This window comes from Penicillium longicatenatum (assembly GCF_028827895.1).
Source record: "Penicillium longicatenatum strain IBT 33135 chromosome Unknown contig_7_segment0_segment0, whole genome shotgun sequence".
Lineage (NCBI taxonomy): Eukaryota > Fungi > Ascomycota > Eurotiomycetes > Eurotiales > Aspergillaceae > Penicillium > Penicillium longicatenatum.
Window position 1 is genome coordinate 2,580,540 of NW_026643124.1, and position 15,679 is coordinate 2,596,218.

Below are 15,679 nucleotides of genomic sequence, written 5' to 3' on the forward strand. Positions count from 1 at the left end.
CTCAGGGAGGATGATCTGTCGAGTGGAGGATTACTAGCGCCCATGAGGTTTATTCGACCTCCAGTTGAGCGTTTAAAACGGGTTGGATCATCTTATTCAACACAAAGAAATTGCCAGATAAAAGCCAAATCTATAGTCATTTGAATACACATCTTTGATCTGATCTCCTTGGTTGCTGCCCGTAATCAACGTACTGTATCCTCCGGAATCGACATGATCTACTATCCAGAAAGGCCTCAGCGGCATCGAAGGCTGCTGATACCTCAAGCCAGGGAAATGCACTGACTCTGTTCCTCCTCATATAACATCATAGGTAGTTATTAAGAGTACGGCTTGTAATGATTGTTGTAAACTGCATGTTGGCCTAACACAAGTGAATCAATTCTGCAACAGCCCTTCACAGTGAGGCTGACTAGAGCTTATGGCCGCCTCAAAACTCGCTCACCTCAGGTCATATTTGGCCACAACTCATGATGGGCTCGAACGGTTCCAACAGTCAGCAAGCCAATGGTAACCTCTCGAGTACCAATCGCGCTACCACCACCGAAGCTGCCCTAAGATGAGCCCTGGAATACGAGAAGAAAATAATACAAAACAAGTTCCATTGTGTTATCCGTACAGTTTCATTCTATATTGACAAATTCAAAAGCTCACTTAGCAGTATTGCTCCATAAATCCTTTCAAATCACCAATTGTAGGACAGTCGAGGAACAAAGAGCTCCTAACATCGAGCTGTAGTTCGGTTCTGAACTTCTCAGCAAGAACAAGCGACATCAAAGAGTCAACGCCAATCTGCGTAAAGGTAGTCTCATCCGTAATCTCAGAGACATCGAGACCTGTCTCACGTGCAATGAGGCTAACAACGTCGCCAATGACACCGGTTTCGGCCTCTACTTTGACAACTACCTGTTGCACTGGCTCGGTAATCTTGACCTCAACTACCTGTGCCGGGGCCGGTACTATAACATCCGTCTTGATAGGCGCAGCTGGAGCGGGAGGAGTAATGCGTGTTGGCTGAGGAGGCATCGAGGGGGCATGAACAGAGGCACCCTTTTCACCGGTAGTGAAAAGCTGTTCCATCAGGAAACGGGGGACTCGCTTGAACTTGATCTGGCCCAGCATGCCCACAATAATGTCATCGCGGAAGATGTAAAGATCTCCTGCACGAACGTTGACATCACTCGTGGGAAACATGCGAACGTAACTACGATACTTTGCATCGGGTGAAAGGGGCTCAATGAAGCGGAGACTGCCAAATCCAGGAGTGAGGTAGAAGAAGTCCTTGGTGTTGGAGACATCACTGGCATTCATAATGAGACCGGCCAAGTGAGAGACAGAATCAATCCAATGAGGAGGAATGTGCCAGTTGCCGTGTGTCTCGGGAACAAGGGTAATATCAGCATAGGCTTCATATTCGTGCAAAACGACCGAGTCCATGCCGCGATACTTGTCAGCATAATCAACCACATTTTTGAACAGAGTGTAGGCCATGTTCTTGGAGATTCTGTTACACTCTCCTGCGATTGCCATTTGACCGAGAGCCTCGATACGTCCGCTGACGAGGTGGGCGATGCGGTCCCATTCAGTGCGCCAGTCTGCGGCCTCCTCGAAGAAGATATTGGCGGTTGCGAAAGAAGCCTCGTCACGAGTACCATTTTCATGGACGTGATACCATGCAAGAGTCATTGTGCGGGAAGGCATTTCCAGATTGCACTCGAGAGCGATCAGTTGAGAGCCACTGGAGCCTTTCTTGGCAATGGTGGCATGGAGAACATCCATGTTTGCCAGGTTCATGTCCACCTTCCTGCAAGTAGGATTCATACGCTTGAAGAGATATTCTCCAGCGGTATATGCCATATCACACCAGATAGACTGCGAATCAGATAAGTCAGCTATGATCAAAAGCGAACAATGGAAGGAAGGTTACGTACCGAAGTGGCCACGCCACACTTGTTCATTGTGTGTCCTTTCACCGAAGAGAGGAAATCAGGATGCATCACATCGGATAAAGTCTTCAGCTGACCGGCAGTTTCCCCAATCTCCTCCAGGGTAATCTGATGCACAGCGGAAGTTTGGAGTGCCGAGCTGCCGCGCATGTTGAATAAGTCTTTAGATTTTGTCTCACCGTACTTCAACAAGGCCTTGTCAAGTGTCCAGGTTCCGATGTACTGAATCCAATAGTCCTTCGCATTCCAGTGGTAGTGAGGGAGATTGAGTAAAGTATGCGCATGCTCATAAGGCCGGTAGTACTCATTCCAGCAAACTTCCACACCAAGAGTGTGCAAGGATGCAAGAGTCTTGGTAATAGTCGCGAAGTTGTCCTCGTTCTTCTTCAGCGTCGGCAAAGCCGTTGCGCCAGAAATATGCTTGGCAATAAACGAGGCACAGATGGGATGCGGTCCAATATCAATCCAGATGGTCTGAGGATCAATGATGCCCATTGCTTCAGCTGCATCGAGAGCCCCGATAAAGTTCACAGGCTCGCGTGTGGTACGACGCAGGTAGTTTCCATTGATCGTCTTCCCGTCAAACACACATGCGCCCAAGGCAGGAGAGATAACAGGAAGATTGGGAGCCTTGAATGAGATGTTCTTGGCAGTCTGCTCGAAGAGGTCCAACATTGGATCCATCTGCTTGGTGTGGAATGCAAAGGGTAGGTCAAGTGGAGTGCACTTCAAACCGCGGGCATCTAGATCATGGCGAATTTCTTCGATGTCATCGCGAGTACCACTGATGACTGTGTCAGAACGACCGTTTTGACACGAGACTTCGTAATTGCCATCTTCCCCGATAGCCTGCTGGATTTCCTCTAAGCTAGCCATGACAGAGAGCATGAGGTGTGTTCCAGCCTCGCACTTGCTCATCGTATAGGTAGCGCGCTGGCCAACAAGCAGAATCGCGTCTGCTGCGGAGATAACTTCGGCGACAACTAAAGCGCTGTATTCACCCAGACTGTGTCCAATCACAGCAGTAGGGTGAATACCCAAAAAAGGCCCAGAACTTCGCCAAAGCAATTTCGACCACGAGAATACTGAGCTGAGTAACAAGAGGAGAGACATCAGACTTTTCAATACTGTTCATGATTACAGGAACTATGGATGGATATCCAAAACGTTGCACTAGGTCATCCAACTGAATGACCTGATTGCGGTAGTAAGGGAAGTGCTCAAATAATTGAGCACTGATTCCTTCATAGAAAGCCCCCTGTCCAGTAAAGGTGAATGCGACCGAAGGAGCATCAAGTGGAATCGGACGTAGCGTAGACACGGTGTCCACCTGCTTTTCGAGGGACTGGCGAAGCTGGTCAAGGCTAGATACAGCAGTGGCAACTCGGAAGTTATGCTGAATGCGTCGAGCACAGGTTGTGTAAGCGAGATCACCAAGGCTGGTGGACGGATTCTTCTCAATATACGACAATAGGTCTTCGATGTTACCTTTGAGAGATCCCTTACTCTTTGCAGAGACTGCAACGACATGAGTAGACCGAGGGTCTACGCCAACAACCTGGCGTTCAGGCGAATCCTCAAGAAGGACAGTGGTGTTGCCTCCGTGGGCTCCAAAGCTGTTGACGACAGCGTAGCGGCTGTTTCCTTTGCGTCTTGGATATGGAGTCATTTCCATGGCAAGCCCGACATTGCGCTTTTCCAGAATCTTGCGAAGGACGGGATTCATTTCGGTCTTGATGCCAATGTGAGGAGGAATCATGTTCTTCTGGTAAACAAGGAGCATCTTGATCAAAGATGCAATACCTGCAGCAGCTTCGCCATGGCCAATGTTCGATTTGATAGCACCAAGAAGAAGAGCTTGATCATTACGACGGCGCGATGATACAGGGGCAAATACCTCGCAAACCGACTCGCACTCAACCGAGTCGCCAGCTTGAGTACCAGTTCCATGCAACTCAATAAAACTCACATCAAGAGGATTGACGGCGGCAGCTCGCATGACTTGATTATAGTTGTCCTTCTGGGCACCGGCATGTGGGTGGGTGATTGAGATCGCTTCAGCTGAATGATTGGTGGCTGCAGCGAGAATAACACCCAGAATGTTGTCATTATCGGCCTCGGCGTCTTCAAGTCGCTTGAGAACGACAGAGCCAACGCCATCAGCGCGACAGTAGCCATCGGCGTTCTCATCCCAAACCTTGCACTGGCCGGTCTTGGATAAGAAATGAGCGTTGCAGAGCCCGGCATAGTTGTCAGGATCTGTGATCACGTTCAGACCACCAGCAACGATGGTGTCAGCTTCACCAGCCCAAAGTGCCGAGCAACCAGCTTGAACAGCAGCCAAGCCGCTTGAGCAGGCAGTGTCGAGATTGATGCTTGGACCGGAGAACCCGAAGAAGTAGTTGATGCGACCGTTGGCAAAAGCACGTACACCACCTGGAACGGCATAGGTTCCAAGGTTCTGACTGGCATTGAGTTCACGCCAATCGTCACTTGCCTGTCCGTAGAATGCCCCAACCCGTTTGCTATTTGAGGAGGAGGTACGGTTCGGCACATGTCCAGCCATTTCCAAAGCCTCGTAGGCAGTGACCAATGCAAGGCGCTGCATCGGACAGGTCTGCTCAGCCTCTTTGGGAGACATGTTGAAAAATCCAGCGTCAAATAGACCAGGGCGATCAATAAAACTACCAAATGGCGTTTGTGTTGCGTTCTCGGTCTTTCCACTGGGGTCATAATGAGTGTCGAGATCAAATCGATCAGCAGGCACACGCGTGTGTGTGTCCCGTCTGTCCTCCATTATCTTCCAGAACAATTCGTTGTCATCTGCGCCTCCAGGCATCCGACAAGCCATTCCAACAATTGCCACTTTGGAATCTTTGAAATGACGTGGCTGACGAGGCCCGAAGGACAGAGGAACCCAGTCCAACAAATCCTGGCGCTTGATGCTGACCTGGGGGAGTTCTGTTTCGATGGCGGAGATGATTCCCTTGAAGACAAGGGTCGTGCGAAAAAAGTTCACCTGGCAGCTGGGTGAATGAAACTTGGAGATGCCATCAACGATACCAGCAGTAACTTTGTCCACGTATATAGAACCGGTGAGAAGCTCTGTGCAGATTTCTTCATAAAGGAAGCCGGATAGCAGTGAATTGTAAGGCTTGCCTGTTTCCGAGGAGATCAGCGGAATCTGAACCCGCTTGTTGCGGAGGATCTGTGGATCGGGCTTGCTGATAACATCACAGATGGTCTCCTTATTGTACAAATGAGGAGCATGGCACAAGCCTTCGTACACTGGAAGAGGTAGATACTTGGAATGCCGAAGCTTCTGCGAACGCAAGAAAATATCCTTCATGCGAGAAGGTGGTCCACTGACACTGATGGAGATCTTATCCGCAGCGCTAATGAAGATCTTTGTAAGTTCGGTGTTGCACTGGATATTTTGATCAGCTTGATTCACGTGTCGGTCTGATACCATCCAAAATACGTACAGTGTCGGCGTTGTACTTGTCAATCTCTTGTTGAACATCCTTTTCAGACAGCCCAGTTACAACATAGGCCCAGCTCTGCGGAGGCGCAGCAGGATCCCGAGCTTCAATCTTCCGGGAGATGTCATCGATATAGACTCCAAGACGGAAAGCAACTCGAACACTCTCCGCACCTGTGCTTGTGAGGTCACAGAGAGTCCTCGAGAGCGAAACAGCAGCACCAGCAAGAAGTCCTATACTCAAACCAGCCAAGACAGTATTCTCGGCGGTGAGATCATACTCAATGTTTTGGCCTTCATAGTGACTGAGAGATAATATTTAGTTTCTGCCTTTTGCGTTTGATTGGCTTCAGAACTTACCCAATGATCATCGCAACTTGAAGGGCACAAAGAAAGGCGCTTTCCATTGACGCTCCTAATGGACCGAGGTGAAATTGCCCACCATCTACCAATGTGAATAAGTCCTCGAACGGAGGAATGAGTTCTCTCAGGTGCTGCGGTAAGCGGCTGGTCTCTTCTCTTAGGACCCGGGCGCAGTTTTCCAGGAACGTGGCCAGCAACGTGAACCGCTTGTCCTTACTATGCCTGTGGAGACGACGAAATAAATCTTTAAGGTCATCATTGGGAAATTCATTGCTGAAAAAAATCAAGTTCGTTGTGAGGCCATTGGTACTGAAATCGTTGATAAAGTCACTCGATGAGTCCGAAGCTGTTGAGGGAGTATTCATGTTGAAGGAATACTGGTTGGAACGACTTTCATTCGCCAAAAACAAAGCAAGGGAAAATGATAATCGCGTTGACCAAGAATGAACGGAAGAAATGTCGGATACAGGGCCCTGATGCTGTTTTATACCCTGAAAGGATTGCATCTGGTTGCGAACACACTGGCCCATGTAAGCTTCTTGGATATTGATCCCGTGGCGAAGCCCGATGCTGATGCACTCAGTGGATCAGGAATGATAGGGTGAAATGGTAAATTGCTTACAGCGTGCGATGGGCGCTAGATCAAGCACGTCGTGCTTCGCACGAACAGACAAAGTACCCTTTAAATTAGACTCGCCATTCGGCTTCTGCCGCTTCTCGTATTCTAGATCCACGTGGCTTTAATGAATCTGGCTTTTGAAGGTAATCAGAAACATGGCGTATTAGAGTGATCTACAGAGCATCAAACTGATGCTCCCTTACCCTATCTCAAATGCCAAGAAAAGCTATTTACTTACTGAAATATTTATTATTGGCATTGAATTTAGCCCCCACAGGCGGATATCTAGTTGTCTGGGAAATTTCCCCTAATTATGCTGGCTGTACATAATCTATTTTAGTTCATATTATTCGATCATCCTCTTTGTCCACGACGCTAGGCATGAATCACCCAGTGCACGGTGGAGACTAAGCCTTCTCATTTCATCGCCGACATAGAATGTAGCAAGCAATTATGCGCAGATGAATTGTGGTCAATTTGAGTAGTAATAAATTCTACAGATAAAATTGGAAGGCGACCTCAAGAGCAATAGGACTTTGAATTCCGTCGAGAATCTTACTCAAAGATACTAGCCAAATAAACCCAGCACTCGGTCTCGCCTCCTATTTGATGTTCTGATAGGGTAGTATAAGATAAAACTCCATGCTAAAGCCTCTAGGCCTCAATAACGAGGCACGGTTGTCTTGGTCCAAGTCACCAATAGTTACTTCCAATATGGGGCCAAAGCCTCCGCAGTATCCAGAATCGTCTCTTTGTACGTCTTGAAAGTCAATCCGACATGCTTCTGTACCTTGCTAGAGTCAAATCGGACCCCATTCTCATCAAAGGTCCAGTCCTTGTTATAGCGGAAAGCTGTGTCCCCATCGGGGATGATATGCGCGCGGTCTGGATAGGCTTCTTTGAGAATATCATAGATTGCCTTCTGGGGCCCATGCCCCGCGACAACCAAATATCGCTGCCCGTCTGCCAGTTTAGGGTTCTCGGTGCACCATAGGTAGATTTTGGCGATATCGCGGATATCCGAGTATGGGGCGGCTCCGGCAATTTTGGCAATGTGGTCCTGAGGCCCAGGCAATTCCAGCCCTCGGAGAGCATTCAGGATGGACTTGCAGGTCGATGGAATCTCATTTTCAGATTCTGGGAGAACAATTGGCGGACCGGTCGCGATAGATCCACAAATAGAAGCAATGGCAAATTGTACCTAAAGAAAGCTGGTTTTAGAGAAAGAAAGACGTGAGGTATTGGATTTGAAGTACCTTGCTTTCGTAAAGAGACCAAACATACTTCTCTGCCTTGATCTTCGCGACCGGGTAGGAAGTGAAGATAGACACGTTGTCGCCCTCCTTCTCCACGATTGCCGGGTGGATGATATTCCAGCTATCGTCATTATAGACGTGCGGGGGTTGAGCGCCGGGCTTAATGCAAGCTGCTGCGGATGAAGTGAAGACAAATATCTCCAGTTGGTTGCCAGCATACTTGATAGCCGAATTGAGCAAGTTTCGTGTTCCGGCAATTGTAGGTTCGATCAACTGAGTCGAAGCCTTGGTGATTGCGGGACTGATGACTGGCGCGGCCATATGAATGATGGCAGATACCCCTGGACTTGGTCAGTCTCCATTGCCTGTCAAGATGAAGTAATTCATCCGTTTTCTTACCTTTGACAGCTTCGTCGAACGCATCCACGTCACTTATGTCTGGCACAACAGCGATTTCGATTTGGGATTCATATTCCTTCCATGGCCCTTCCAGCAAAGCTGTTACCCTCTCACGGGAACGACATGTGCCACGTAGAATATGGCCTGCTTGTAACACAGCCGTGCCAGTATTTGAGGCCAAGTATCCGTTGATTCCAGTGATCAATATGATTTTGCGAGACATTGGGGATGTAGGAATCTAGAAGGCAACCGATAACATGGATCTGATCAAAGGTAAAGAGGAAATTTATTCAAGGGACATACGAGAGGGGATAACTGGACGGGGACCGTCCCTTTATACGTAAATCTGCAGATGGTCGTGATTTCCTTGGTGGCTCATGATCACATCGGTTGAATGCACGTTGTTATGACACGAAGTAGGGATTATAATTCGTTGAATTTCTGTTCTAGGGTGATCCAATGAAAAGAAAACAAATGGTATTCCCAGGCCCTAATATTACTCAAGCTAATGGATTGATAAACCACCTCTTGCAGCCTCGTTGGAAGAGGAACCCGACCTTCCGATCCTGGGCCAACTTCAGCAACACCTCGTTCATATACGGCTCCAGAGCTAGCTTGCTCACATCTTCTGTCACACTACCATACACAGCAGTGACAATTTCTCTGATAGTAACACTGCCTTTACCCCCCTTCCCCTCTCGCTCCTGGCTTTCTCTGCTTTTTTTCAACGCCAGAATTATTTGTCTCTCCCTTCGGACTTGTTGTGCTTTGTATTGCGAAATTTTTGTCGGAAGAGCTTTGATAACATCCCCATGGGCAGGATATCCAATTTGACACTGTTGATACGCCATGGTATCAAGAGAAGTTGTATATTGTGCCAAGTCCTCAACAACAGTATAGCCATGCCCCAGGACATTGTCGCCCGTGAAAAGAGCACTTTCTTCTTCGAGCACAAAGCACATGTGATCATTGGCATGCCCAGGCGTGAATACCGACCTCACTGTGGCCCCCTCTACTCTGAAAACTTGCCCATCCTCAATCGGCAATTGACCAACGTCCGGGCTATTTTTGTAGATCGCAGATGAGAGTTCTGGATACTGCTTGATAAGGTCAGGTACACCACCGGTGTGGTCCCAGTGCCAATGTGTAAGAAGCACATGTGAGATTTTGAAGCCGCCTGTGTTTAGCACCGAGGAGATGAAGTCAATCCATTCTGCTTCGCCTTGAGCGGTGTCGATCAGGATTTTTTCCTTTCCACTCCCGATGAGATATGTGTTCGTTCCTTGCAATTGGAACTTAATCAGATCCATACATGTCAGCATGCTCTAATGGCTGGATTGCCTGGGCTGCAAATCAAAGAGATAGTTCTCTCACCTTTCCAGGGTTGGCCCCTAGGACTCGAGTGACTAATGGCGTTATTTCCTCAACATCTGGTAATGTGGGTAAATGCGCTTCCTGGCTTGCAAGATAGTCACGAAAGATGCTTTCGTTGAAACTGGCCAATGACATGGTGGTCAAATGGGTTGGGGTTCCTGGAACTCGAGTTGAAGAGACCGGAAGAAGACTGCTTAGTTAAATGATCTGCTCTGATTTTAGCTTAGCCCTGCTTCGTGTTCAGCACGGAGTGTTTATTCCTACTGCTTACTGGGGGCGGTACTAGTAATTAAAATACACGAATTTAATTTTTCGAGCAATTCAGCAATATTGACCATTCCTCATATGGCTAAAGAGCCAGAAGGTGTTGGAGTGGACTTGCCTCGACTCGCTGAAGATACGCGCCATGAAATTATGAGTGAGCACGGCAATCGGCGGGCTTTATACGATTAGCCTCAAGTCAAAGAGGCAGGAGACGAGTTTTTTATGTTTTAGATAAAGTCAGCGCAGGTTCGCCCTGAAAACTGACCAAATCATTCTCAATCCTAGTTGTTGAATCTCAAATCATTACTTCTCCATTTTCAGCTCCTGAGACTGCTTGAATTACAGCGTTCCCCTATTTCAAAAATCCTCGCTCTTTTTCGAGGAGAGAACCATGACTGCCACAATCATGGACCAAAAGAATGGAGGAGAGGTACAGACCTCTGCCGCAGCCCAACGCGGTGCCGCCTGCTACGAGTCCTGGATCATGTATATCTACGACTTCTTTGTTCTGGGCTTCCTCAACAGGTTTGCTTGGCGTTGCCCAACCGATAAACACCTTTTACCGCTGTTCAAAAACAACATCCGCTCCACTCACCTCGATATCGGCGTCGGCACTGGTTACTATCTGAAGAAATCCAAGGTTGCCCCATCGGTGAAACTCACTCTTTGTGACCTGAGTCCAAACGCTATCCGTGTCGCCAAACTTCGGTCCGGGCGTCCTGACGCCGGAGAGGTACTTTGGGATGTGACCCAGCCTTTTCCCGTAGCAGAGGGGAAATACGACAAGTTCGAATCTGTCTCAATGTTCTATGTTCTTCATTGCGTTCCTGGACCTGTGAAGAACAAGACCGTTGTTTTCGAAAATATCAAGAACTGTATGACCGCGGACGGTGTTTTGACGGGAGCCACTGTCTTAGGAAAGGGAATCAAGGACAATTTCATCGGGAAACGTGTCCGGGCTCATTGTGTGGCGGATGGAGTATTCGACAATGTCGATGATGATGCGGAGACCTTTATCGACGCCCTGCGCGAGAATTTCAACCATGTCGAGGTGGAGGTCATCGGAGTTTCTCTTGTCTTCAAAGCTATTGGTCCTAAATTCTGATTCCGATGGTGTATTCTATCTTTGAAGTGTTTTAGATTGGTAAAGAAGTGAATAGTCATAGAAATCAAATATTGGTTGGTTGAAAGGCCAAAAAAACTGTTGAAAATTATTGTAAATGATGGAAAGTTAAAAAGTTGCCGCCAGAGGCTGTACCAAAGATTTTGAAGGAATTCAATTTTCTCTTACTTCGGCCTCCGGGGCCTCGGAAGCATGTTTGAATTATATGTGTTAGCAGTGAGTTCAACATCTGCGGATCACACATCAAAAGGCTCTTTTTCACTGACTGAGCTCTTCTTCCGTTGGAGCATCTTTCTCCATTTGCAGGCCTTGAGTGGCAACCAAAGCTTGATTCAAGTCATAGGCTTCAGTGAAGAAGCTGAGCAGGAGTCCAACAGCGGAAACGCCACAGCAAACTGCCCAGACAATTGTCAAACTATCGGTATATGCCTCTCGCAGGTGCAACTTGTGGATGTTATCAGGCATTGCTTTGATGATTTGAACAAGTCCCGCCGAGTCAGAGCTGTATTCACTAGCGACGGCAGTGAACTCTGGGTACTTCAACAGGTTCTGGTACATGCGGTTTTGGAAGATTGCACCACCGACGGCAACGCCGAGGGCCTGGCCAAGAGCGCGGAAGAAGCTGAACATTGCCACTGCAGTGGCCAAGTTTTCGTTTGTAGAAGATGCCTGGATTGCAAAGCCCAGGGATGGGAACAAGAATCCTAACCCAAGGCCTGCCACTAGGTTGAGAAAAATCCATCCAGGCACGCTTGTATCTACCTTGATCAAGCACATTATTCCACAACCAATCGTTGCGAAGGCCCAGCCTAGCCAGATGGCCCATCGGTAACTTCCGGTTTTTGAAGATATGATTCCGACCGCCATAGCACTAGGCGCGACAGTAAATGTCTCAGTGAAAAGAGCAACTCCGGATAGGATTGGACTGTAACCCTTGACAGCCTCGTAGTAAAGAGGTAGGTAGTACAAGGTACACCAGAGAACTAGACCCTGCAGAGTGCTTCCAATAAAGGACACTGTAGCAGTTCTGTTCATGAAGATAGAGGGAGGAATGACAGGATCAACAGCGAAGCGATGCTCATAGTAACCAAAGAAGCAAAGTCCGACAAAACCAATGATTAGGGGGACAAGGGTATGCCACGAGCTCCACGGATAGGATACACCGCCCCATGTAAGCGGAATTAAGAACGAGGTCATACTAGCAACGAAAATGATAGTGCCGATATAATCGACCTGGCGAAGCTTTTCCTTTAGTGAAGAAGGGATCATATTCAGCCTCATGAAGACCAATACCAAGACAACTCCGACGCCAATAAAGGGAAAGTTGATATAGAAAATCCATCGCTAAAATCAATCGGTCAGTAAATTTCAGGCCTTCAGGAGTAAGCTTCACCAACCCAAGTGACATTCTGAGAGAATGCGCCGCCCAAAATCGGGCCAGAAACTGAGCCGATAGCCCACATACCGCTGAAAACACCAAAGTACTGGCCGCGATGCCTCAGAGGAACGATATCAGTGACAACCACTTCTGTCAGTGCAATAATGCCTCCACCACCGACACCTTGGATAGAACGCCCCACAAGAAGGTGTGTGAAGTCATTGGACACGCCTGAAATGATAGCTCCTGCCAGGAAGAGGGCGATTGCAACCAGAATTACCGGGCGACGCCCAAAGATATTGGAGAATGATGCAAAGCTTGGTTGAAAGACTAGGTTTGAAGTCAATTTGTGAGCAACCAGAAAAAAAGGCGAATCTACTCACCTGTTGACGATAGGAGGAATGAAGTTCCACTCCAAAATGCTTCGATCGCAGTTCCATTGAGTTGCTTGGATATAATCTGTATTGCCTTAGAAACCCAGTCCCGCAGGTTCACTATATTGAATAGCATTTTGCACATACCGGCAAAGCAACGGAGATAGATGTACCATCAAGAGCCGCCATCAAGGTCAAGACAGCCAAAATGACGAAGATCAAAGTACCCCGCATGCCCAAAGTGAAGTTCTCATCGGGATCCTGGGCGGATATGGTCGATGAAGATGTGCTGGACATTTGATTTGACGCATCGATTGCATTCTCGGGGACAACCAACCCAGTGTTTTTGGAGGCTTCGTCGGCCATGGCGTTGACTCGCAGAGCTGTCAACTGCGGAAGTTCTATATTACTTTTCTTTCTCTCACGTTATCGAACAGTGAAACCCGGGAGTTGGATATGGTAGATGTTCTGAGACTATTGCTCGAGCAGAATAATTGATTAATTTCTTGTTTGGCACAACTAGAGAAGCGGGAGGGGAGGCTGCTGTGCCCGAAACAAAATTGTTCTTCGCCTGGAAAGTTGTTTCAGGGCAAACCGGAAGGTTTCCGACTGCTAAGCCCTTCAAAATCCGAGTTCTTTCAAGAGTGGCATCTCGGCTTTTGGAGAATCCGTGGCTGACATCGGAAATACAGGGTTATTGAACACATTCTGTAATTACGAAATAAGCGTATCCACTAGGCAGCTAGGCGCATATGCAGTGTTGTGGAATTAAGGTGGAGCCAATTAATCCACCGCAAGGTGAAAAAAAAGAAAACACGCTAGCAGCTTGCAACGTGGGGGCGGAAACCAGGGCTCTAACAATTTGCGAACTAGTGCTGACGATAAATCATTTTCAGTGCTTCGTTCTGAGAACGCCGTCCTCGCACGACGTTCAAGGTTAACGACTTCTAGATCGGATGATGCTTTTGAAATTCCTCGGGCAGATCGAATAGAAAAGATTGAATAATGAAGCACTTCGACTTCCGTAGTCCTCAGAAACACTTTCCAGACATCTTCTACACATACCTCTTTCCATTGCATCAAAATGTCAATTCCTGAACAAACAAGCGTTCTGGTGGTAGGCGGTGGCCCTGCGGGTTCTTACGCCGCCGCCGTTCTGGCGCGTGAAGGCATCAACACTGTGCTGTTGGAGGCCGATCTCTTCCCTAGGTGTGTCTGTGTAAGCAAGCGCTATTGTAGTCGAACTGACAGTAAGTAGATACCACATCGGCGAGAGTATGCTTCCGTCAATGCGTCATTTCCTCCGCTTCATCGACCTGGACGAGACCTTTGATAAATATGGATTTGTGCAAAAGGTAGGGTCTTCCCTTGATGAAACCATGTGTGTAGAAACGTTTGACGGCTAACACCTGCGCGTAACGCGAATAAAGAAAGGCGCTGCGTTTAAACTGAACGCCTTCCCTGAGGCTTGTATGTACTTCGCTCTTCATTCCTACGGATAATACTAACAGTTTGATCTAGATACTGATTTCGTGGCTGCCGGTGGTCCTGATGCCTATGCCTGGAATGTTGATCGTGCCGAAGCCGACAACCTGATGTTCCAGCACGCTGGCAAGAGTGGCGCCAAGGTTTTCGACGGCGTCAAGGTCAACTCGATTGAATTCACATCTTTGGATGAGCAAAACGGCCAAATTGACCCTGAGCTCCCCAATCCCGGACGTCCTGTTTCTGCTGACTGGTCCCGTAAGGATGGTACCTCCGGTACTATCAAGTTTGAATACATTATTGATGCCAGTGGTCGTGCTGGCTTGGTGAGCACTAAATACTACAAGAACCGCAAGTACAATCAGGGATTGAAGAATATTGCAAGCTGGGGCTACTGGGAAAACGCCAAGGTTCATGCTCCTGGTACCCAGAGAGAGGGCCAGCCTTTTTTTGAGGCCTTGCAAGGTACGAATTATCTTTCTTCTATCCAGCCTGTCGGCTGTTGTCTTTCAAATTTGCTAACATGATTTTCTTTTGGATTTGCAGACGCCAGCGGCTGGGTCTGGACCATTCCTTTGCACAACAACAAAACTTCCGTGGGAGTTGTTATGAACCAGGCTACTGCCACTACCAAGAAGAAGGCCATGGAGGATTCATCTACAAAGGGTTTCTATATCGATACCCTGAAATCCACTCCCGAGACATACGACCTCATTGCCGATGCTGAGCTTGTGTCTGATATTAAGTCCGCCTCCGATTGGTCTTACAGCGCCTCAACCTATGCTACCCCGTACATTCGCATTGCGGGTGATGCAGGATGCTTTATTGACCCCTACTTCTCCTCTGGAGTTCACTTGGCGCTGGCCTCCGGTCTTTCGGCTGCCACCACCATCTGTGCTGCCAAGAAGGGTCAACTCACGGAGTCTGCCGCTGCCAAGTGGCACTCCAGCAAGGTCGGAACTGGATACACTCGTTTCCTGGTCGTCGTTATGAGTGCTCTGAAGCAGATCACAAAGCCAGAGGAACCTGTTATCGGTGACTGGGATGAGAAGAGCTTTGACCGAGCCTTCTCTATGTTCAAGCCTAGTAAGTTTTTCCCCTTCACTATTTCTCTACAAACGAGTCTAATCGTTTCTCTTTCAGTCATCCAAGGTAGTGCGGATGTGAAGAACAACCTCACCGCAGAAGAGATCTCCCAAACAATCGACTTCTGCATGAAGGCATTCCACCCAGCGCCCAAGGAGCAGCGTGAAGCTATTTTCGATAAGCTGGCCACTGGCAGTGGCGCTTCTAGTGGTTCCGCAAACCCCACTCTTTCTGAACAGACACTTTCCGCCGATGAGGAGCGGATCTTGACAACCATGAGAGCCAGAAACGCTATCCGAACGGAGGACTTGATTCACATTGATAACTTCAGTGTCGATATTGTTGATGGAATGGTCCCTCACTTGAAGCGTGGAGAGTTGGGTCTTATTGATGCTGCAAAGGCTCAGGTCAAGGCTCCCAGTGCTGATACTAAGCAATCGGTCTCCATCTTCTCGTACTAGAAGAATGGATAATTACTCAATGTGTTACTTCTAGGCTCAGCGAAATACTATCTTCTATTTACGTACTATC

General features: G+C 48.0%; 6 protein-coding genes across 6 annotated transcripts; 2 read left to right on the plus strand and 4 right to left on the minus strand.

Annotated features, from left to right (window-relative positions):
- Positions 1 to 654: 654 nt before the first annotated feature.
- On the minus strand, positions 655 to 6,155 carry nscA (non-reducing polyketide synthase nscA; the record flags this gene model as incomplete). The annotated part of the gene is given in 5 exon segments (XM_057121619.1): positions 655 to 1,872; positions 1,932 to 2,937; positions 2,948 to 5,373; positions 5,432 to 5,732; positions 5,788 to 6,155. 5 exon segments carry the CDS (start codon positions 6,153 to 6,155, stop codon positions 655 to 657), a joined length of 5,319 nt encoding a protein of 1,772 aa, XP_056967373.1.
- A 957-nt stretch (positions 6,156 to 7,112) lies between these two features.
- On the minus strand, positions 7,113 to 8,287 carry N7484_011233 (NAD(P)-binding protein; the record flags this gene model as incomplete). Its single annotated transcript, XM_057121620.1, has 3 exons — positions 7,113 to 7,610; positions 7,666 to 8,006; positions 8,065 to 8,287. 3 exons carry the CDS (start codon positions 8,285 to 8,287, stop codon positions 7,113 to 7,115), a joined length of 1,062 nt encoding a protein of 353 aa, XP_056967374.1.
- A 277-nt stretch (positions 8,288 to 8,564) lies between these two features.
- Positions 8,565 to 9,573, minus strand: N7484_011234 (beta-lactamase-like protein; the record flags this gene model as incomplete). The annotated part of the gene is made up of 2 exons (XM_057121621.1): positions 8,565 to 9,359; positions 9,439 to 9,573. The coding sequence occupies 2 exons, from the start codon at positions 9,571 to 9,573 to the stop codon at positions 8,565 to 8,567; spliced, it is 930 nt and encodes a 309-aa protein (XP_056967375.1).
- A 535-nt stretch (positions 9,574 to 10,108) lies between these two features.
- N7484_011235 (class I SAM-dependent methyltransferase) lies at positions 10,109 to 10,807 on the plus strand (the record flags this gene model as incomplete). The annotated part of the gene is made up of 1 exon (XM_057121622.1): positions 10,109 to 10,807. One exon carries the CDS (start codon positions 10,109 to 10,111, stop codon positions 10,805 to 10,807), a length of 699 nt encoding a protein of 232 aa, XP_056967376.1.
- Positions 10,808 to 11,083: 276 nt separating this feature from the next.
- On the minus strand, positions 11,084 to 12,943 carry N7484_011236 (major facilitator superfamily domain-containing protein; the record flags this gene model as incomplete). The annotated part of the gene is made up of 4 exons (XM_057121623.1): positions 11,084 to 12,169; positions 12,223 to 12,533; positions 12,587 to 12,662; positions 12,725 to 12,943. 4 exons carry the CDS (start codon positions 12,941 to 12,943, stop codon positions 11,084 to 11,086), a joined length of 1,692 nt encoding a protein of 563 aa, XP_056967377.1.
- A 718-nt stretch (positions 12,944 to 13,661) lies between these two features.
- Positions 13,662 to 15,609, plus strand: N7484_011237 (NAD(P)/FAD-dependent oxidoreductase; the record flags this gene model as incomplete). The annotated part of the gene is made up of 4 exons (XM_057121624.1): positions 13,662 to 13,786; positions 13,836 to 13,932; positions 14,089 to 14,527; positions 14,609 to 15,609. The coding sequence occupies 4 exons, from the start codon at positions 13,662 to 13,664 to the stop codon at positions 15,607 to 15,609; spliced, it is 1,662 nt and encodes a 553-aa protein (XP_056967378.1).
- Positions 15,610 to 15,679: the final 70 nt, after the last annotated feature.